The sequence below is a fragment of the Rhipicephalus microplus genome, chromosome 4 (assembly GCF_043290135.1).
Source record: "Rhipicephalus microplus isolate Deutch F79 chromosome 4, USDA_Rmic, whole genome shotgun sequence".
Taxonomy (NCBI): domain Eukaryota; kingdom Metazoa; phylum Arthropoda; class Arachnida; order Ixodida; family Ixodidae; genus Rhipicephalus; species Rhipicephalus microplus.
Window position 1 is genome coordinate 208101008 of NC_134703.1, and position 23032 is coordinate 208124039.

Consider the following 23032-nt stretch of genomic DNA (forward strand, 5'->3'; position numbering starts at 1 on the left):
TGGGCATGTGCTATAGATTCCAGGCTACAAACACACAAATGAATGCTGGCCTACTACAAAAAAAATTATGATTATTTAGAGCGCAGTTGGTACCCAGCAGTGAGCTAGTAGCATCCCAAAAAGTGTTTAGAAAAGGCTCTGAAAGACCGCTGTGACTGTGCTGCACGTTCCGCGCAGGCCTGGCGCTTTTTTAACACGCTTGAAACGCTAAGTGTCAAAAAAAGTTAAAGCAGATGTGTTATAAAGTCCCTCCCACGTTCTCTCGCCACCTCAGAATAATAAACAGGTGCTGTAGCACCTATAACAAAACGAACGGCCGCAAGTGCCCAGAGCATTACGGCGCTAAAAGGCAGTAGCCGCCTTCTCCTGCCTTGAGCATTATAGCCGCCACGGCTTCACTTCAATACCTGGGTGGGTATGCCAGACCGCCACTTCAGAAGTTTTATTATAACCTCCTTGGTTCCGCGCCACTTCAAAAAAAAAAAAAACAATTTACTCAGCCTGTATTCAACCGACTGAAAAAGTTTTGTGGCATAATGTTCTTCCTTGGACAGGCAACAACATCCACGTTCTAACTAAAATTTGTTATGGAGCCTGGTGAGTGGCTCTTTAAAAAAATCTAATGTGGGCAGCGTTGACCCAATAAAAACATAAAATAAAAATCATGGTCCAAGCAGAAATGCAACCTTAGCATTAAGCGAAACAATCTACCACACTGGCAAAGCAGGCCTCTGAACTACTTTTCAAGTAGACCATAAATTTTGTGAAATGTCAATTGTGGTTGCAATGCTGGCTATCCATCTTTACAAGCATTACGTGAGTATCCATATCATATAGCCGTCACGTAGAGCTAACGTCAACTGTAGTAAGGTGACATTCGCTCAAGTTGATTTATGCAGCATATGCAGAGTTACCATCCTCGCGAGCATGAGGGCTTTATTTATTCATTTATTTATTTATTGTACCCTCAGGACCTGAAGGTATTACATGGGGGAGTGGGAATACATAAGAATAAAGAAAAAAAAGTACAAAGTGGATGGTAAAAACTCGCATCAAGAGAAAAAGAAGAGAAGTAGCTGCAGCGGAAGTACAAAAAAAAAACAATTTTGGTAATGAAAAAACATATACAAGCAGTAAAAGCATAAATATAATCGCAAAGTAGCAATTGTTTTACAGAAGAAATAATATCAGTTATATAAGCTATGTTGAGGGGAAGGCCATTCCAAATGACACAAGTTCTGGGTATGAATGAGTCATGAAAACATTTAGTATGGCATGATAGAATTACAACTTTATTGCAGTGATCAATGCGAGCTGATATGCATCAGGGTCTTGTGAGTAACTTGTTTTTCAAGTAGCTAGTAGGGTAAATTGTATAAAAAAGACATAATCAAGCTACAGACTTGCGTTGAGAAAGAATAGAGTGGGAGGAACTTGATTTAACAGCGGTTACGATACTTGTTCGGTGATAGAGAGTATTAAACGACAGGCACGGTTTCACACAGCTTACAGATTTTAAATAAGTGAATCAACGCCAGGACTCCATACAAAAGTAGAATATACTAATTTCGAGCGAACCAGTCTTTTATGAAGCATCCGGGTGAATAAGAAAAGATGCTGCTAAGATACTCAAGCATGCGGTTGGCGTTATTTATGATATGATTGATAGGAGTTTACCAGGACGGGTTGGAGGAAATGTGAGCATCGAGGTACTTATGAAATAAAAAAGTTTCAAGAGCAACATTTTATTGTGGTAAGTTGGAGGTTCGTTTCAATTCCAAGAAATGTACATGTACTTGCACTTATTAGTTGTTAGTTTTATACCCCTAGTGTTACACCAATTCAAAACCTTGTTAATGTCTGATTGAAAGCAACAGATGTCATTAGTGTCATCACTTTTGCGGGAAATAACCAAATCATCAGCAAAAACATTAATTGAAGAAGAAATATTAGACGATAAGTCATTTATATATCAGCCTATAGCTTCTTGTGTTGCTAACCCTCATGCTAATACTCATGCAGCATTTTTTTTTTCGCGCGGGTAGAAACCTGTCATAGCATTCTCTCCTAGCTGCTTCACTCTTTTTATTTTTTCCGGGAGACTTCAGCCGCCACGAACGCAATGGTTTCGACTATCCAGCGTGAGATGGCTGTCTATTTTGAAACGCTAGGTTTTCCTAGAGCAGATGCTCGCAAGAGATCGGTGGAGCATTAGACAGACAGTACTGAACATTTTACGCTTCAGAAACCTAAAGTTAGCAGACACGGCAAGTAATGTGACTTCTTTTCATCTGTGTTCATAAACCGAATATGTGATCATTTAAACGCTTCAGCCGTAGCTTTTAAAACTTCATGAAGTTTATTTTGCATTTTATGCGTCAAAATAAGAGGTGAGAGGTTGTGTATAAAAATGTCAGGCTCGTTTCCAGCTGTTTGACGAAAACTCGCATTGGTCTGGTCAATATTAAATAAAAAATTGTCGACAAATCTAAACACTTATATTACATTCCTTTCTTCAATAATTGATGATCTTGCGCGATAGCATACCTAAAACAGGTCTCTAAAAACATTGGCAGTACACGACCCCACATAGAGTCCGCACTTTTGCAAAGTGCCACTTTTGTCCTAAGGTCTACATTTCTATGTGAACACAGGGACCACCATCTACATGCGGTCCACACTTTCACTTGGGTAGAGGGTGTTGGACGAAATTTGAAGTCTTTCGGTGGTCATTCTGTTCAAACTATCCGTGCAGGAATAGAGTCAGCCGGCCACAAAGCAAGCTAATTCAATTTTCTTGGCCAGAATGCACAGGTTACTATAAGGTCTACGGTGAGCTGACGCCGTTTTTCATCCATTCCATTGACAGAACGAGGCCTCCACTAGTTGCCTGCCCGTTCTGTGGCTACTCGTAAGTCTTGATTATCAGAATTCACTCGACTAATCTGGTGCGGCTCCCTCTCAGTCAATGTTTTCGCCATGCTGTGACAAAATAGCCCCCCAAGTGATGCTTCTGCAGTTGGTGGTAATGCCATGCGGACAAATGTTTTCTTTTGGCGTGCTTACGTTTCTCCTGCAAGGACTTTTGCAATGCTTGTTGCACAACGCACCGCAATGCTTTAGAAAATTCGCGATTGCTTGAGTTCTTTCTTTTAAGATTACGCGGAGGGCCACAACACTTAAGAGAATATGGGAAAGTCATCAATAATGCTGGATTCTTTGGTGCCTATTTGATAATAGTGACACTTTTCACTGCTAAATTTTTATTTTCTAGCCGTATACAGCTTATAATGCTGTATTTTGATTTTAATTTGTTGGGCTAAGGTTGGCCCAAACAAAAACTTCTGTGATATGTGGACGCCTGCCTTCTTGAACGTCATGACCAAGCGACATCTTGTCAATGTATGCCATGTTTATTAAGTGGACATGGCCATTGTGTGCTGCAATCGTTATTTGCAATGCAATAAAGTGTCTGGCGATGTGTATGAGACTATTCTGGTGTCTTTTACACAAAATGATGAATTTTAGACAAGGCCAAACTCGTGGGACATTCTTGCGACCACGGAAGGTGAACTGCACCAGAAAAAAAAAAGATGATGAGCGATGCGAAGGCACGTCATGGCGCAAGGAAGAAGTATAAAAGAAGTGCGAGAACTATGGTGGCAGAAGCGTCCTCCCATCTGATATCATTGAGCTTCTGAAGGGTGAAGGGTTGGCGAAAGGCCTTAGGCAGTACAAGAGTGCACCTGAGCTTCCGCCATCCTGATGTGCACCGACGTTAATCGTTTGTGTGTCGCTGCCGGGCCACTTGACTCCCACTGGAGCTTCCAGAACCGGCCAACCACACACTCTGGGGGCTTTTCAAACGTGCATCACATTTTTGTTTCTCGGTACTCATGATCGCTGAGGTGAAATCGACCTTTGGAGGCGGTAAAATGAAGGAGTGCATTATGACCATGGCCTACGCGATCAGCTCCTGCACAGGGCTAAAGCTACGTACCCGTCCAATTAGGCACCTTCACAACTGGAGATGAGGAATTTATCAAGGCTTTCACACCGCGAGTTTGCAGCCTTAGTTGAAGCTTTGGCTATCCTCGTAGCATCTAGTCATAGCGAAAAAAATTGGCAGATCTCACGTACAGTGGGAACGAATGAGATGCGAAACACGAATGCGGAAGGTTGATATGTCCCTTCAAAATCGGCGCAGCGTTACGAGGTGGAGGCGACTTAAGCAGTAGATCGCTTTCATGTCATGATTATTATGTTTGGAATCGTCATTTACCTTCGTCGTCCATTCACGTCCCATAATGCCAAATTTTGTATATGTGAATCTAGCGAAACGGTGACGAGCGTTTTCTAAACGGCCCAATATACTCCTACGTAACGTTGACACGCGCCCACGCTTACCGTAGCGACGCTGAGATAGCACAACGCGCAGCACCCTATAGTCTGAGGCCACGCGCTACCGGCATGACCAGCGTCCGTCGGTGCAACCTGGCGCACACCGCAAAATGCGACATGCTGCATATCGCGCCGATGACGTTATCCAGACAGCACCGCGTCTGCCTCCGTGACGAAGAGACGCCGGACGCACTCAAACGCGCATGCATCAGAGCAACCCAACGAGGCGCGCGCCTGCATATCGGCGCCTGGCGTGGCATCGCCGGCGTGACTCGACGAAATGAACGCCGCGCGCACGTGCGCCGGGTCACGCCGAAGTGTGTCGGCGCCTAGAGTGTGGCATGTAGTCATGTTCTTACATGACACGCATGTCATGACTATCATGTTTGTACCAGTCACATAGCTTCGTCATCTATTCACATGACGTAATACCAAATTTGTCATATGTGAAGCCAGCGAAACGGCCGCGAGCACATTATGAGTGTGGCATGTATTCATGTTGTTACATAACGCGCTTGTCATAATTATCATGTTTAGACGTGGCACTTACCTATGGCATCCATTCGCGTCACTTAATACCCAATTTGGTACATGTGAAACCAGCGAAACGGCCGCGAGCACATCATGAGCGTACATGTATTTACGTTTTTACATGACACACACCTGATGATTATCATGATTGCACCAGTCACATATCTTCGTCATCCATCCACGTCCCGTAATACCAAATTTGGTATATGTAAAGCTGTCAAAACGGCCACGAGTGCATCATAAGCGTGGCATGTGGTCATGTTGTTACATGACACGCATCTCAAGATTATCATATTTACACCAGTCACATATCTTCGTCATCCATTCACTTTTCCTTATACCAAGTTTGGTATATGCGAAGCTAGCGAAATGGCCGCGAGGGCATCATGACTGTGGCATTTAATCAGGTTGTTACATGACACGCCTTTCATGATTTTTATGTTTGAGTCTGTCGCTTGTGTTTGTCATGCAGTCATTTCATACCATGCCGATTTCGCAACATGTCATGTGAACAAAAATGTTCCAAGTGCAGCAAAATCATGAAATGTGAATGATGACATTCACGACATTCATGTCATCATTTTCATGTTATAACTAGTTACTCAAGCTCGCCAGACAGTCATGTTATGTCATACAACGTTTGGTGCGAATACCATCATCCAAACGGCCAGAAGAGCTAAAAGTGTTAGGCGGCTACATAGATCGATCGAGATAGATAGATAGATAGATAGATAGATAGATAGATAGATAGATAGATAGATAGATAGATAGATAGATAGATAGATAGATAGATAGATAGATAGATAGATATGATCAAAGTGACCGAAGTTCGCTAAGAAATGCTTTGCATCTAGTAACTGATCACGCGCGCCTACATCTCGTGGCTGTTACACCACGTTCCCCACTTGCTGATTAATTGATATGTGGGGTTTAACGTGCCCAAACCGCCATATGATTATAAGAGACGCCGTAGTGGAGAGCTCCGGAAATTTTGACCACCTGGGGTTCTTTAACGTGCAATCAAATCTGAGCACACGGGCCTACAATATTTCCGCATCCTTCGAAAATGCAGCTGCCGCAGCCGGGATTCGACACCGCGACATGCGGGTAGGCAGTACCTTAGCCACTACAGCACCATAGCGGGACCGTTCCCCACTTGCACTCACCCTAAGAAAAATCATGGCATGCATAGAGAGGAGACATGACCCGCGTTATGTATCCCTCTATATTCCGGCTTTGGTGCTCAATAACTCCATGACATGCCTGTTGGACGGAAACCTTAGTTCCAGGGCTGTGTGAAATCAGCAAAGCTCTTCTGGCTGTCACAACGCATCCTCTATTTGTGTTAATATTCACAAGTACAGGTTTTAGGTAAAGCGTGTGTTTTATAATAATGAGGCGTTTCCTTAATATTTGATCAGGTACGTTAGTCGTCGACATGTACACGCTTCACCAAGAGTCAACCAGGGTGCGTCCACGTAAAATGACCCTATAGACAGCTTTCCGGAGCGGCGAACTGGCGCTGCCTCATTTGAACACGTGATCAGTGGCCTTCTCCTTTCCATCGTTTTGGCGTCACTGATGCCCTTCCGATTCGCAGCCGCCACTCCCGGGTTGAAGGCCATTAAGCGGGTGCAGGCTCGTCTTTCGTCGTAGTACGTAACATGTCTTACACTCTGACGTGCAAGGTGGTGCTGGTGGGAGATTTGTCTTAAGTGTTGTTGAACAAATAAAAATTCGCTGCGTGCGCATTAACTAAAAGCCGAATATTCCTGTCTATGATTCCCCATCAGCAGCCATTGGCGTTTACATTGAGCACTATATCTGACAAGAAAGGGTTGCTACGTTATACTCGCTGGGTGTAATCTCCTTGGTTTTAGAAAGGTGTAGCGAGCGTTGGGCCGCAGTGCAATGAATACAGTAAACTAGTATATACCATGAACTCGAGCTGGTTAGAGGTGGGAAGTATACACAAAGCGCAACCCACAAGAAAGTGTGCGTTTGCCACCTCTCATTTACTCTTTGGAATGTCCACTGGATGGCGGTGCTTCTATAAGTGGAATATATGATGAGAACATGCGAGATGGTGGTACTTGGAGTGTTAACTAGATGGACTAACGGACACACAGACAGATGCATGAACGGACGCACGGATGGCTGCACCGATGGATGGGCGCATGAACGGACGCAGAGGTGGATGCATGCACGAACGCAGGGACGGATGCACGGACAGACGCACGCACGTGCGGGCGGATGGACGCATGGACGGACGGAAGCAAGAACATAGGACAGACGGATGCTTCGGCCCACTCTCCATCATTCACCCCGTGGATATGCTGCCATTTTTTTAACGACGATAGTTTTCCTTTGGGACCTTCGACACGAATATATTGGTCTGCGTGTCTCTCTGTCTTTCTGTACATTTTTCTGTTTGTCCACCCTTAACTGTACTTTAAACGGCACCAAGGGGACCAAACGGCCGACCCAATCCGCAGCGCTCACCATTATTGCTCAAGTTTCAGCGCTCATACTTGTGTATAGTGAATTAAAAAGAAATTATTGCGCATATATGAGGCAACATAACACCACGTCAATATTATGTATGTGTATTTTAAAGGTGATAGTCTTCCTTAGGGACCTTTGACGGAAAAATTTTGATCTGTCTGTGTGTCTGTTTGTCTGTACATTTCTCTGACGATAACTCAAACAGCCCCAAACGGCAAATTGTATCCGCTGCGCCCACCAATATTGCTCAAGGTTTTGTGTTGATAGTTGTGCGCTTGTCAATTTCCGGAGCCCTCCACTATAGCGTCTCTCATAATAATATGGTGGTTTTGAGACGTTAATCCCCACAAATAATTCAGTTGTGCGATTCTCAATTAAAAAGCAATTATTGCACATATATCTGAGGTGCCACGACAACACGTCGTTGTTTTGTAGGTCTGCCTTTATACTAAAACAGGCGCACACAAGTAACTCTAAGGACTGTAGCGTTTATCACGCTGCGCTGAAAGTGCAACGCAATGCTCAAAAAGGTGTTTCTAACGCTTTGCTACGACGACACGGTGGTGGCACCTGCACGTCGCTTTGCGTTCTACACCTTATGACCTCAGATACAGGTGCGCATTTCACTCCGCGGGCGCACACACCTTCGTTTTTGAAGATAACTGCCAGATGGCGCTCGTGTCTAACCTGCCTCGATGCGCTCGTTTGCCTCCGCTACACGATCAAGACACTCTAACGCAGCACCTCTAGAATACCATTCACCGATTTTCTTGCGCAGGACATCAAATAAACGTTTTTTTTTTCCTCTCCAGTCGCAAGAGTATCGTCGTTCCACGACATTTGCAGTTGTGGGGCCGTTTCGCAGTTGCAGGGCCATGCAAATGCGAGGTCAATTTTTGTTACTAAAAAAGACATACACAAATAATTTTCAGGATTGTAGCCTTTATAACGCTGCGCTGGCCATGCAACGCTTGCACGAAACGACAAGGGTTTCCGATGCTTTGCTAAGACGACGCGGTGGTGGCGCCTACTCGTCGCCTTGCGTTCTACATCTTATCGCCTCTGAGACGGGCACGCGCGGCGCACGCCCCGTTCCCCAGGAGAACAGCCAGATAGCGCTCATGTCTCACGTGTGACGTGCCTTGAGGCGCTCGTTTGCCTCCGCTGCACGCTCGAGGCACTCTAACGCAGCGCCTCCAGGATACCAATCACCAACTTTCTTGCGCAGAACGTCAAATAAACGTTTTGTTCACCCTCTCCAGACGTAGACTATCGTCTTTCAACGACATTTACGGTGTAACATGCATATAAGAGGCCAATTTATTTTCTTTTAGTCATTGCGCTGTGTCGCCTTGTGGCTCACAAATATTTGGTGCCTTCTTTCTTCTTCAAGAATTATTACCTCCACTGTTTCTCGCCGTAGGCTTCACGGCAACAACCACAACGCGCCGATGAGAAGGTCGTGGCGCTTCGGTTGGTGGTGCCTTCTAGGTTTGTATGGACAAACTAGCTGCGGAAAGTGTCTACAGCGCTAATGCATGCTATGGAAGTTTTCTGATATCAATTGTTTCGTATCTTAAATAATTTATTTTTTTTTCTAGGTTCCACTGTTCTACCACGTATTCATTGCTTGAAATATTCCTGTATTAGAAGTAATCTGTGATATACTTTTTTATTATGCCCCCTGCTTCGCCTTTTGACCGAAGTATACTGTACATAAAATGAAATAAAAGTTGTTATCAAGTCACGCCTGAGGCTATTGTCAGAGCAGCGAGTGCCTTCATTGCTGCTTCGAGAAAGCCTTTTCTTCTGAGTCTTGTTTCTTTAGTAAATGTGCCGCGCTAAAAGGAGCTAGGTTGAGCAAAAAGAGGAGTGACGTGGGAATGAGCCGTACATCTAAAGCGAAAATGTACAACCAATAAAGCACTGCGATCAACGCCAGCCAAAACACTTACCGGAGAACCTGGAGGCCCTGGCACGCCACGTGGTCCGACAGGCCCCTGCAATAGAGAGTCGGCGCAAGCAAATAGGCTTTTCATGTCTGCTCATCACCCCTCACATACAGCTTGTGATAATTTAAGGGCGCAAAAACGGACAGCATATTTTTCGACATTTATTCAACTTTATTTCACACTACAATTCTTGCGCCAAGGGAGATATCGACGTTGTGGCTTGAGGGAGGAGATAGTGCTTAGATGCAAAAAATTACGCCATCTCCCGCTAAAGGGAACTTTTGCAGATACGAAGCAGCAGGCGCTAACGCTTACACTGGCAGCGGCGTTGAGCAGGAGAGAAACCTGGGGAGCCAGAAAACACGCAGTGGTGGACCGGTGTTTTCTACTGGAACATGCCAAATGCTGCTAATGGGCAATAAAAGACAGATAACGCCGATTAGACACAAATACCCGTAGTTCGCTTTTAGTTGATGCTTATCGTTCAACAACACACACGCGAAGTGTCCGACTGGTACTTCCTTGGAGGTCAAGATGCAGCGCCTATATATAGAGGGGTGGCCACTGAACGGTGGTGCAGGGCGTGGAGTCGGTTTTTTTTTTCTTTTTTAGGACGACACCATTTACTCGCGTGAACGTGGAGGAGGTCTCGTATGCGTGAAACACTTGAGATTAAAGAGCAAAAGTTGTGCCACGCGCTGTCTCTCAGGGTAATTCATCGCATCGCAATAACCTCGAACCACTGGAGCGCATGTCACGCCTTGTGGTTCGCTGTGGGAAGGCGCCATTTAAGGAGCCTGCATACTTTCTACGGTATCGCGGAATACTTCGGTAAGATCAACGCAAGATTTCAGCTGCTACCGGCGACACTAATGTGCTCACATCTAGACAACAATGAATTGTGCAAACAGGACATCGCAAGTGACCACGATGAAAGATCAAACTGCCTCACATTAGGCAGCTGATTGCTCAAAAACGAACCATTGGAACAGCATCAACTATGCAAGAACAGCACAGAGAAGTTGAATTGACTGGGCGTGCAAATATAGACATCATAAAAATGGCAATTTCATGGTGTGATACGTAGAGGATAGATTTATAGCAATATAAAAACCGCGTTTTAGGCACCCTACATATGCGGGCGAAAAACCTATTAGTGCCTCAAAATTGTAATGATACGAACAATACACTTTGACGAAACTCAAAGTTTTGAAGAACTACGTCTTAACTGACTGCGCAAAATAATTTTGAAGTACAAAAGGAAGTTACCTGAACAGTGCCAACTGTGCAGGTGTCTTCTTTTGTACTTAAAATTTATTTCGCAACTCAGTTAAGATGAATTACCAACTTACCCAGCAGTCCGTTATTCTCAAGAAATACGTGTGGCATCTTTGTCTATGTCAGGCAAGCAAACAATACATTTTTTGTTTATGAGGATAATGCAAGTTTTTTTCCCTGCAGGCTTTGCAGAATACAATGTCTTCTCTTGTAGTCCAGCTTGGGGTGTTAAGTGTCCAGCGTCGAATAAACACGCTCCAGGGTCTCTTTTCGACATGGGTGAGAAGGGCAACACAGGCGAGCGCCAATAGACCAGAAAACGTCTTTTTGCCTCGTTTTTATTTCGGCTAACTTCACAGGGCTACTTTCTCTTCTGTTTGTGAACACATGAAGGGCCCTTCACCTGGTTTGAAAATTTCGAGCAGGCAAGAGAAATAAATGCACTGGGCACTCATAATGAAAAGTGCCAAAATGTGCAATGCTACGCGTCCCTAAAAGAGGTCAATTGTTCGATTGAACACCGCTTGACCTTCATTTTACGAGCGCAAGTCAGGACTTGGCGGAATGACTCATACAAGAAGAAATGCTTCAGCACACGTTAAAGTTGTACGTCGCTCTGTTGAAATTATTCAATGTGACGTGTTTGATAAGCGCAACTTGCTGCCTGAATAGAAGTTCAAAGGTTGACACAAATACTAAATAATGCAAACATAATCTACGCGCGTTATTTTTTTAACGTATTGCGTGAGATGCGAGGCTAATCTGCCTCCCTATTATTTGCGTTGGTGTTCTCGCCATTCCAGTGTCGTGACAGTGCCAGCCCTGGGAATATTTGGCGTGTTTTAATGCACCATTTCTCACAGCAGTCCCAGCGGTGCGACGCTGTGTGTCATGGTAGGGATACATCATCTATGCAAGCCTCTCCAAACGAGCGCGCATAGAGGAATTCGTTTCACAGAAACAAGCAGTATGCCATGATTAAAGGAGAGGCACGAGGTGCGTGCGGAACGTGGAAGCGTGCGACTCTGCGGGAGAAGAAAAACAGTCACCCGCGAGCGCACGCACTAGCCACAAAGATGCAGGAGATTGGTCGGAGGAAGGCTCGTGGCATGCGACCCGGGCTGGGAGAAGAATTCCAGAAGATGAACTGGCACTGTGCGTTGGCACGCCGAGCAGCGATGACGTGAGAAACGAACGTAGCTACCACGACGGGAGCAGCACGACCGTCTAGTTCTGAGGACGTCAGCGTGAGAGGCCTGGGGAGTGGCCGTCGACCTTCGAGGTTCCAAGTGAGGTTGCCCGGACTTGTCACAGCCTTGCGGCAAGTCCCAATTCACGGCCGCAAGGTGACAGCGGACACCAGTCAGCAAAGCGGATAGAGAGTCCGAATAAGACGACGGAGTGCGGGACGCCGGCGACAACGACGAACGGCTCGTTCGGTGGGACCAATCGATGGCAACAGCGAGCAGGTTGAAGAGAAGGTCAGCGACGTACGTCACAAACCTCGACACGGCATCAGAGAGGAGCCGACGTGAACAGTAAGAGCGTTCGATCGTGGTTACGCCATATTGCTTTAAAAGCAGTGGCTAGGCCTAACGACGGGTTTAGACTGGTCTACAGAATACTTTGCTTGTGCTGTTATAAGGGGAATGTTGGTGTCACTGAGTGTTGGTTTCTTTTCTGTTTTCGATTTTCGCTTTTTATTTTTTGGGGGTCATAAAGTGTGTTGTTTGTGCCACGTCCGTCTCCCGACTCTCATAATTCCATCCGACGCAAGCGCTCCCGGAATTAGTTCGTGAAACAGTACCATACCGACAACGTAAAAACGACCCAACACCACTTGAGTGCATAACCTGGCTTTGGTATGTCATGTGAGTGTAAGCTTGCTTCCGCGTGACAGGCCTGTGCTTCTACGTAATGTGATCTTGCGGCTCCAAGTTGCCCTGATACCGAAAAGGGTATGGAGGAGTTAGGCTGGCGAAGTCTACACCAGGCGAAAGGCGAACGTTCAAGCTCACCTCCTCGCACTATGCTTTCAAGGCTTCTAATGAACCAACTCATACTTCAAGTGATGCAAAGGTTTTCATTGGGCATGGAACAACTTCCAGAGCCAAAGTAAAACTTCTGAAGTGACGTAGTCAAGACCGCCGGAGAACTAAATGACAAACAAAAGAAGAACCACGTGTGCATCCCCTCTTTTTTTTATCTACCCTCTATTTTCTCTCAATGACACTATATGATTTGGCATTCGTTCTTCATTGTTTCGCCACTGCACAGAAGCACTTTCGGTTGCACACGCATACAAGCAGATTTCGGGGACATGCCACCAGACGATGCGACGCAGATAAGTGCATGTGTGGAAGCTAGTCGGGTTTCCTATTGGCTAAGAACCCTTAAGCCTCGATAGTGCTGAAAACAACCGATGAGTTTGAGTATAGGTTTCACGACAAAAAGATCGGAAAACTCAATTTGGCCTAGCAAGATCGCTAGCGGTCTTGAACTGCACTCAATCGAAAGCGAAATTTCAGGTTCAATAGCGTTCTTATGTGAAAAGTAGGCATTAGGGTGTGAAAAGTAGGCATTAAAAGAAATTTATATAAATTTAGGCAGAAACATCAAAAATAGGAATCTATAGGCACTGGAAATACACTACAAAAGCTGTTCCTAACCTCTAATTCATAATCATATATAAATGTAGGAAGATAGGAACGCAAAAAGCAATATAGACATTTGCCTATATTCCGGCCTGTAGTGATAACACTGAAAAGATTTGTGGCAGAGCAGAAAAGAGCGCTGTTACAGCCCTCACTTCTACTTTGTCCCACTTTTTTCCCTGTTTTCTTGCGCTGTGAAATTCGTCATCATTATTCCTGACCAAGAAGCCCAAGCCTCCACCTTTGTAAACCAGACAGAAGTGAAGGTATCACAAACAGTGTCTTGACTTCTCTCCTGTGCTCAGTCATATATTCTACCAGTGCCACTCTCTGTTATTTTAAGACCCATAAAAGTACCTACAATGCAAACCATTTCACACCTTTAAAGGTTGATTTTTCAATAAGTCACCCATTCTACGTCTATTATTTCTGCTAAATTTATCCAAACGAGAGTAATTTACGTAGTTACGCCCTTTGTACACCCTTTTATTATTTTAAGGTGTACTAGAGGCGTATGTTTCAAACTACAACCAAGGGTGTTTCTTTGAATGTTACACCTATCATATATGTATATAATTTAGAGCATCTTTATATACCATATCTCAACGGGTGCAACCAAACTGCACGCCAAAGTTCTGGTGAAAAGGTCGATGTTTTGGCATTTGTTTTCATTTCACGTTTCATTCACCAAAATATATCGTTCTGTACTTTATATTTAATATACCACACCCTATTTACATTATTCAGAAGATATCTCACATTTTCAACGACTCAATTCATGGGTTGACTTTTGCAATTCCTATTAAAAGTATTTTACTGCCACTCATAATCTTTCACTACTAATTCTCACAGAGACATCGGTAAAAGAGACCATGTTGTGCTTAAACATAACATGAAACGATTACACATGGTTTTCGACAGGATATCGTTCGCACTTTTTCGTTTTAAATCACCTAGGTTTTTCGTACGAGAGGTCTTGTTTTATTTACAATGGGGTCCGGACATTTCCTCACACTGAAGTATTTCGCATCAATCCACAAGTCGCTGACTTATTCAGTGAGTTATATTTAGATCAATGAACATGGATCAGCTCAAATTTACTCTTTGCAGCATTCGCATTGCCATGGAAATAGGCATGCTTACAATTAACTGGCTGTGCTTACTCTGATGCTGCTGTTGTGCATGCATGCCACGCCGCAGGACAAGCTTGGCGCATATCCACTAAGCAATGGCGAACTCGCCAAATCGGATGCACCACTCTGTGGGCACTTACTGTTTTTTTTTATTTCCTTGATATGAACGCTTGCGCGTAGTATATTATACACGTGAACGATCACAGACGACACTAGCGCACTGTACTTGTGCCGCAAGAAGGGAGAGTAGTTGACTAATTGAAGCATTGTAATTGACAGTTCTTACTATGATGTCACAATGCACTGATAATCGCACATTCGTATGCTCGCACGAAATTTAAGACTTGAAATAAAAGCCAGTGTCATTCACACGTAGTCGGTAAAAAAAGCATGGTCCCCAGGTTGTTGCTGAATGGCAGAGTAATATTTCAAAGAAGCTGATAGCCCAGCAGGGGTGCTGCTAGGATTTATGTATGGAGGGGGAAAGAAAGAGGGAAGAAAGGGGCCTGATCCATAAGTATGTACAATTTCGCCAGTGGTTAAATACGTGCGGATCTAAATCAGGAGCTTTTTTTCGATATGGGCCAAATCATGGCCCGAAAGTAGCTCTAACGACACTCAATCGGCTCATGCATACTTTATTCTTTCCTCTAAAACATTATTAATAAAACATTATATGTAGATATTACTCTTCTAGATTAATGTTTATAGCATGTATATGCCAAGGCAGCGTTAGTTGAGCTTGTTTTGGTTCCAGATTTGGCCCATTTTGAATAAAAACAAAGCTCCTCAAACGAGTATAAAAAAGTCGTGGAGATGTGTCAAATACGAAACAACCTCCTCGCCCTTCCCATACTTCCTATTTATACCTGTGATGCATAAGTAACAAATGTACACTCCGAATTGTCGAAACAACGCCACAATTACGCCTCACTCGGGGGAAAATGCGCATCAGGAATGCTACGCATTTGCCGCCTGCGCACGCCAGTGGCAAAAAAAAAAGACTTTGAAGCTGCTCCGCTAGCAAATAAATATGTTGTCATGCATAAAATAATACCCTTTATCTTGGTGGCATGACATAGCTTCGAAATTATAATATAAAATGGTGCTGCTATGAATTTCGGTTTTCGTCTTCAGGTCTCGGGGCAACGCATCGCCATCATCAACAGACAGACTGTGAATTGGGTAGTCACAGGTCATGCGCGAGTTTGCTGCAGGCTGACGGTGGCGGATCGCTTCACTATTCACTTGCTTTGTCCTGGATATGTACTTCTACAGCTTCCACAGTTTAACTCGCGCTTACATTAGATATAGTACGTGTCTCTGCAATCGTGTACGTGTCATTAAAATCTGCGCGTCGGTAAGTACAGAACAACTTCGGTGCTGCGGCGTGCGTCTTCTCTCTCAACGGCTTTCGTTGAAGCTTGTGCACGCCGCAAGCTGAGTGTCGGATCAAGCATTCAACGGAGTGTACCGTGGGAGCTACATGGAGAATGCTTTTGGATTTCGTGCTATTGCTGAAAAAGAAAAAGCTTTCGTGCATCTGAACAACAAAGTGCAGAAGTGCGTGCCTGCCAACTCCCGATTTGCCCGCGATACTCGTAATTGCAGGAAGCGACCGTCCCTTGGCGCCAGTAGCTTCGTGACCTTCGCTCGCTGTGTGCTTATCAGCCGCAATGTCTCAACAGTCGCAGCGTTCGTGAACCCCGCTGTGGCGCATGGTTAAAAAAAAACAAAAAAAAAACAGGGGAGATGTGCCGCGTGCAGATAGACCTTAAGGCAGTGGGAGAAAAAGAAGGGTGGGGAGATGAGCGAGATGAGGTGGTCGAAAGGGGTGGAATAATAGTAATAAGAAGAAATGAAACATATCAATGGGCAAGGAGGTGCAAGTTGTGGGTTAACGGGACTGCAGTGGACAAATGAGGCACGTTCATTACGCGAGAGAAAAAGAAAATCCAGATTTCAACGACTGAAATTAGGGGTGCGTTAATTATGCGAGTAAATACGCTATTTAAAACTACAATTAAAAAATATATAAAAATTTCAATAGTACCCCTTTGAGACGCGTGCTTTACAGCAGCGTGACATGTTTTGTTAAAAATCGTGCAGCTAACCAAATAAGTTATGTGTACCTTGTTTGGTCAGCAATTTGCGCTTTTTATGTGATGTTAGGTTTTATCTATAGTTGTATAGGTTTGGTTTTATCTATACTTGTATATCGTAGATTATCAGGCTATAGAAATATTCATCTGCTTTCGTAGGGGCTTGAACAGCCACACTCAATCGCACACATCAGTTTTTTGCATTTTCGCACCGTTGTAGCGCGGCACATAGAATATTTAAAATAGAATATTTCTAAATATTTTGGTTATGGTTTTGGCATTGTGGGTACAAAAAAGCTTAGCCAAATTGTACCAACACACACCCACACAAAACTTTTAGTCGCACTGATACAGCGTAGATGATAATTGTGTAGACATAATAAGCCACTAAAGAACACGCCCACAAAAAAAACAAATTGAGGGTGACAACACAGGTGCCTGTGGATGAAAAAAAGCAGACATAACAGCACTTGTATTTTTCATCCGTTTTGTCTCCGTTTTGACCGAGCTGTTTTGTTTTGACCGAGATGATAGTAGCAACAGCATTAAAGCGTAGCCAGGGAGCAAACAGCCGAGTGAACCACCCGATGGCGATGCGCTTCTGCACGTGTCTATCGTTTTCTTCACATAGGATTCATGTTGATAGGCCTGTGTTTATAGCGTGTATTTAGAGGCAGCTCTTGCTACACCAGCATGTCACCGGATGCGTCTATGCCGAAGATTTTTATAAGACAACTTCTAATTTGAAAAAGCAAAACAAGCACGTAATTGTGAGTGGCTACTAAAGGAAGCCCTTACCACAGAAGCTTGCATGAACTGGAAGGCATCAGGAGCAGGCCCTTTGTCGCCATTCAATGGCCCTTGGTGAACAGACAGCTGATGGAACCATTGTGAAACCTGCGACAGTAGATTTAGACCAACAAGTATTTCCGTTAAAGTCGATGTTAAAATTACGGCGGAATTCGAAGACATTACTTACATCTGCTGGTGGTCCCGGTGGGCCAGGGTTTCCAGGGACGCCATGAACACCAGGTTCACCTGGTGAGCCCTGAAACAATACGCCCAAAAGTCACAACTGTGTTCTGAAATGCAAGCCTCTTCATTTTACCCAATAGCTTCTAGGTCTAAAGAGTAAGCTTATCGTAATAAGTAAGCAATATTCCTAGCAACAATTTCTTGGCATCGTCGACCGGGCTTTACAGAAGCAATTGTGCAGCCTTTCCATGAGATTTGTGTGCAATGTAGGCAAAGACCTGGTCTTTGTTAACGGGAACAACTTAAACTGCGCTGCCCTCAATCACTTTTAGACAAATTAGTGTTTCAATACATGCACCTCGGTCTTGGTATTTACGACTTCGTACAATGGTTGTATGTTTTATCTGTTCATCTTGTGCTGTGCCCTTCTCAAAAATGCGATTAACAGCAGCTATGTTGAGAGCGACAGCTGAATATTATTGTGATAGCAATTATACGAAGACTCTCGATTGGAATTAGCCACCGGCGTCGACGTCGACGTGGGCGTCCCCATCACTCACCTTATACGTATACGTATCTATATATATGAAAACGAAATAATGAAAAAATCCTGAAAAAGACTCCGGCGCGCGAAATCGAACGTAGAACCTCTGAGTCGTGAATGCGAGGCGTTGAACACTGGGCTACGGCGAAGCATGTCCTTCAGCATTCAAATAGCAAGCTTTTTATATCTACCACTTACCACTAGTCTTGGGTGATTGGGGTGAAGGGGGACGTATCTTGTTTTCAGCATTACCAGCAAGATGGCACAATGAGCGCACGGCAGCGTGTGCTCTCATACCCAAGCGTACTTTGCTCCGCACAGACGAGAAAATGGACGCTCGCTCACGCGCCCTCATCTCGTCGTGGGGAGGGTCGTACGTCTTCACTGGCCCGTGGCTTTCATCGGAATGATTGTAGCAGTTACCGGGCTCATAAAAGTTACTGCAATTGTTGCAGTCACTTTTCAAACACAGCGAAGTAACAACCGAAACGCTTATTCTCGTTCATCTTTACTTGCGAGTACGTTTCGTGCGTTTGTTTTCTTTGAGAAACGCGGGGCACGTTTCGATCTGCTTGGCAATCTGCACGTGTCCTTCCCATTTTTTGCTATCGTGTTCATTGCTTCACTTTTGCGACAAAGCTGTGACTTTTTCTGCTTGGCTGTCAACAACGATTGCTCATTGCTGTTTAAAAGTAGTGCAAAGGAGCCACAAACTGGTACTCCGAACCACGACCAATTTCTGTCACCTTGCAACATCATGTTTATGTTAAACGCCCGCTGAACATTTCACCAAGAATGATCATGCTATTGTCCCTAGTGATGGTAATTGCGCATGCTGGCATATAAATGTGCATAGGCGAAGAATATAAATCACAGTTTGGTGTGAGTTCAGAATCACTGTTGCTGGCTGCTCGTCTGTGTCTGAGTGACTTGCCTAAATGAATCGTTTATGTTCTGCAAGGACTGTTTTCCCTTATGTATCGTGCTACGAGCGACTGTAGGTATGAGTTCCCCAGTATAGACAGATCAGGCCCCAGGTTCCATCCACATAGATATACACCAACAAAAGCTTATTTGGGAGAGTAGGTTCATAGCGATTCTGTTGTAGTACCAGTCTGACAGCTATAGGAAGACTGCTAGAGAACTGCGCTTTTTCCTGTCCAATTTATCTTTTCCTACAGTTGTCGGGCTATTACTACAACACAACCACACAGATGTTGCGGAAGCTCAGCATAATTTTTTCAAAGTAAGAATAAAACTCTAGAGCTGACCAATTCACGCCTTCCGGCACTATCAGAAGCATCACATGCCAGGACGTAGAAACGAAAGATAATAAGGTGCCTTTCCGAAGGTTTACAAATCATGCCGGAGTGAAGGCTTAGCTTAAAACGCTTCTTCAAGCGGTCAACGACGAGGAAGCCTTCGTGCGCTTGTAGAAGCTAATTATTTTTGTATTGTTGACGTACAAACGGGAATTCCTGTGTTGTGCTGGCTCTTTTATAGCTTCTGTAGAATGGAATAGAGCTCAAGTAGGGCTTGTTCGAATGGCCTACGAGAAAGAAGCCTTAGTGCGCTTGTAGCAGCTATTTACCATTCCATTATTTACGTACGTACTTGAATTTCTGTGTTAGCTCTTTATTAGCTTCTGTAAAAAGTAATAAAGCTCAAGGAGCGCTTTTTTCAATTGTCAACGATGGTTAAGCACACGAAATGGTTCGTGTGTTTGAAACAGTTATTTTGGCATTGTTGACGTTTACACTAGAATAACTGAGTTGTGATGGCTCTTGTTCAGTACCGATAGAAAATAATAGAGCTAAAGGAGCAGTTTTTCAACAATAATGAAGCCTTGCTGCGCTTGTAGCAATCTTCTAGTTTTCTATTGTTGACGCACAAAGTCGAATTTTTGTGATCTGATGGCTCTTTTTTAACTTCCGTAGAAAGTGCCAGAGCTCAAGTGACGGTACTCTGAGTGACGGCACCCTGTCAGGCATTAATTTGCCTTTTTGCCTTCGTCCCTTACATGTCACTGTTTACTCTCCATCAATATTTGAGATTGGTTTATGAAGGTTTATGAAGAATATTAAAATATAAATTAGGTAGGGCTTGCTCAAACAGCCTACGATGAGGAAGCCTTAGTGCGCTTGTAGCAGCTATTTATTTTTACCTTGTTGATGTACGCACTCGAATTTCTGTGTTGTGATGGCTCTTGTTTAGCTTCCGTAGAAGGTAATAGAGCTCAAGGAGTGCTTGTTCCAGTGGTCAACAATAAGGAAGCCTTTCTGCGCTTGTAGCAGCTATTTATTTTAAATGCGAAGCATTTCTCGACAAACTTCAGCGACTTCGAGCGTATCTATCTATCTATCTATCTATCTATCTATCTATCTATCTATCTATCTATCTATCTATCTATCTATCTATCTATCTATCTATCTATCTATCTATCTATCTATCTATCTATCTATCTATCCGTCTAATTAGCCGCTTACGTTTGGGTTCTATCGTGGTCGACTCCTTAACTAGGCGTGAACCAAAATTAGCATGGGAGGATAAGATGATTCGACGAGTATGACACGCTGATAAAAACTCGAATAATGTCACAATCCCATCGCGTACGTCGTCAAACACTTCCCGCCAGACAGTGGCGCATACCCACAGGCGGCTATGTGCCGCTGGTATAGAGGTATGTGCCACAAGTGTTTAACACTTAGTATCGACTCAGCAATGACTAGAACACACCTGGACAATTTTGACGCGTGAGCGTTAAGCAATACCCGTCATTCGCAGCATCGACCCAACGAAAGCATAGAATAAATGTCAAGTATTAAGAAGAACCTGACATAAGCAGCGTTGACCCCCAGAGGAATGCAAATAATAAGTTTCAGCGTCCCAGCAAGTATCGAACCCAAGCTCTCTGCGTGGCAGTCAATCATTCTACTATGGAGCTACGCCGCATCACGGAACTACTTTTCAAATATACGCTAATCTTCGCGAAATGTCAGTAGTGCTTGCCGTGCTGCCTATCCAATTTTATAAACATTACATGTGTACTCCTTTGATACAGCCGTCACATCACCTTAATGCCAATTGTGGTTAGGTGCCATGGGCTCAAGTTTATTATGTATAGCAGTGTCCAGTGCCGCCATCTTTGCAAGCATGAGCGCTTCATATATTATTTGGTGTAGCAACTACGCATGTTCCAGTTAACTTCATTGCGCAAGTGCATACAACTGGTTAAATAAACATCCTCAACTCTTCAACATATGTCTGAGCGTGCAACCTTTTTTCATATATTTAGAGTCATTTCTTGAGGTATAGCTCAATAAAAAAATGTAACACGGTCCCTTTCCCTGCGCATGCTTCGCATAAAGCCGATTCTAAGTTACGTAGAATCTTGCGATTTTTTTTTGCATTGTTGACGTTCGCACTCGTATTGCTGTGTTGTGATGACTCTTGTTTAGCTTCTGTAGAGAGTAACAGAGCTCAAGGAACACTTTTTCAACAATAAGAAAACCTTCCTGTACTTGTAGCAGCTATTTATTTTTGCATTGTTGACGTACACACTCGAATTACTGTGTTGTGATGGCTCTTGTTTAGCCTCGGTATAAGGTAATGTAGCTCACGGACCACTTGTTCAAGCGGTCAACGATAAGAAACTCTTCTTGCGCTTGTACCATATATGTATTTGAGAGGGTGGAGAAGATATTTGGCTTGCGAATGCTACGTGGAAGAGTGGAAAGGGTTTCGAGCTCGCCTCCCCTCATCCTCGTTTCACGCCGCTTCAAAAACCCTGCTTTTTCTACTCGAGATGAACCGATTCAAAAACTTTTTGTGACAAAATGTTCCTCATCGGACACCCAAGAGCTTCCTCTTCATAACTAATATTTAGTAGGGGGCCTGTTGAGTGGCCCTTTAAAACTGTAGTGTGCTTTAAACCATTGTGCGAAGGACGTCTACAAGGCGCTGTGTGAAGTTTTTAAAACACGTGTATTTAACGAGCTGATAACGAGGAATGTTTTGTTAACGTTGTGTTATTTGCAGTGTTTTTGTTTTTATGCTGACATTGTAGGATATCGTGTTGAAATCAGTTTGAAAAAAGAAACTCATGAGTAATACATGTACGAAAATATTTCGCCATATGTAAAGCAGCAAAACATTAACACCGTGAGTAGTGAACGCATTGATTACCTCGAATTCAAGGGCCACCACATACTCTTGCCGATCTCACCGAGTGCAGGAAGTCGACTAATTAGAAAAAAGTACATTTTTCCATTCATCTTCCTTCCAATGCTGGTGGTTCACAGGGAAGTCCAGGCATTGTTGGCGTTTTCGCTCAGACAGAAAAGGCTTTTGCGCCGTGGTGAAATTTTCACTTCCAGCCTCCTTCCACAGCCGGCTCACTGTCCTTGTAGAAATATTCAGTGAGAGTTCGTCCCAGATATCCTTGGCGGACAAGAAAAATTCACGACAGCTGCGGCCACAATCAAAATGTCGGCCTCGTGCATTGTGTCTCTTGGCTGCCTGAACCACTTGGCATCCGTAAATGTTCCACCTTCTCCAGAAGAACGTACACTTTTGGTGATCACTGTCTTCGACCTCCCATTTCTACAGGCAATTTCTCGCTGCGGGAAACCTTCCACAAAAAGACTGGCGATGAATTGCTGATCTTCAATAATAACACGAGGTGCCATTTCAGTGGGCGACAGGTCTTTGTCCGGCATTGGATATTTCTACATGTCTAACAAGTGTTCCCAGTCCATTCAAATCTCGAACACATGACGGACGGGTGGAAATAAGGGAATGGCGTGACAGCAGTATTCTAGTCGGACCACTGTATATCAGCTCATCAACTGTGTCTATGAATCTATGGTCGCATGGCGCACCTCTGGCTGGCTTTTGATAACTACAACTTTTATTCGGCGTTTGAGTGGAGATAGGTGCACCAAGATTTTTTATTGAG

At 44.1% G+C, this 23032-nt stretch overlaps 1 protein-coding gene across 1 annotated transcript in view; it reads right to left on the bottom strand.

Moving 5' to 3' along the window:
• Positions 1-23032, bottom strand: part of LOC119172983 (uncharacterized) — a 1299788-nt gene that overhangs the window by 1082952 nt on the left and 193804 nt on the right. Inside the window, exons 6-8 of the mRNA XM_075893951.1 lie at positions 17536-17604; positions 17355-17453; positions 9393-9437 (exon numbers count right to left, since the gene is read on the bottom strand). Coding sequence (XP_075750066.1) covers positions 9393-9437; positions 17355-17453; positions 17536-17604 — 213 coding nt within the window. The remainder of the gene's footprint in view (positions 1-9392; positions 9438-17354; positions 17454-17535; positions 17605-23032) is intronic.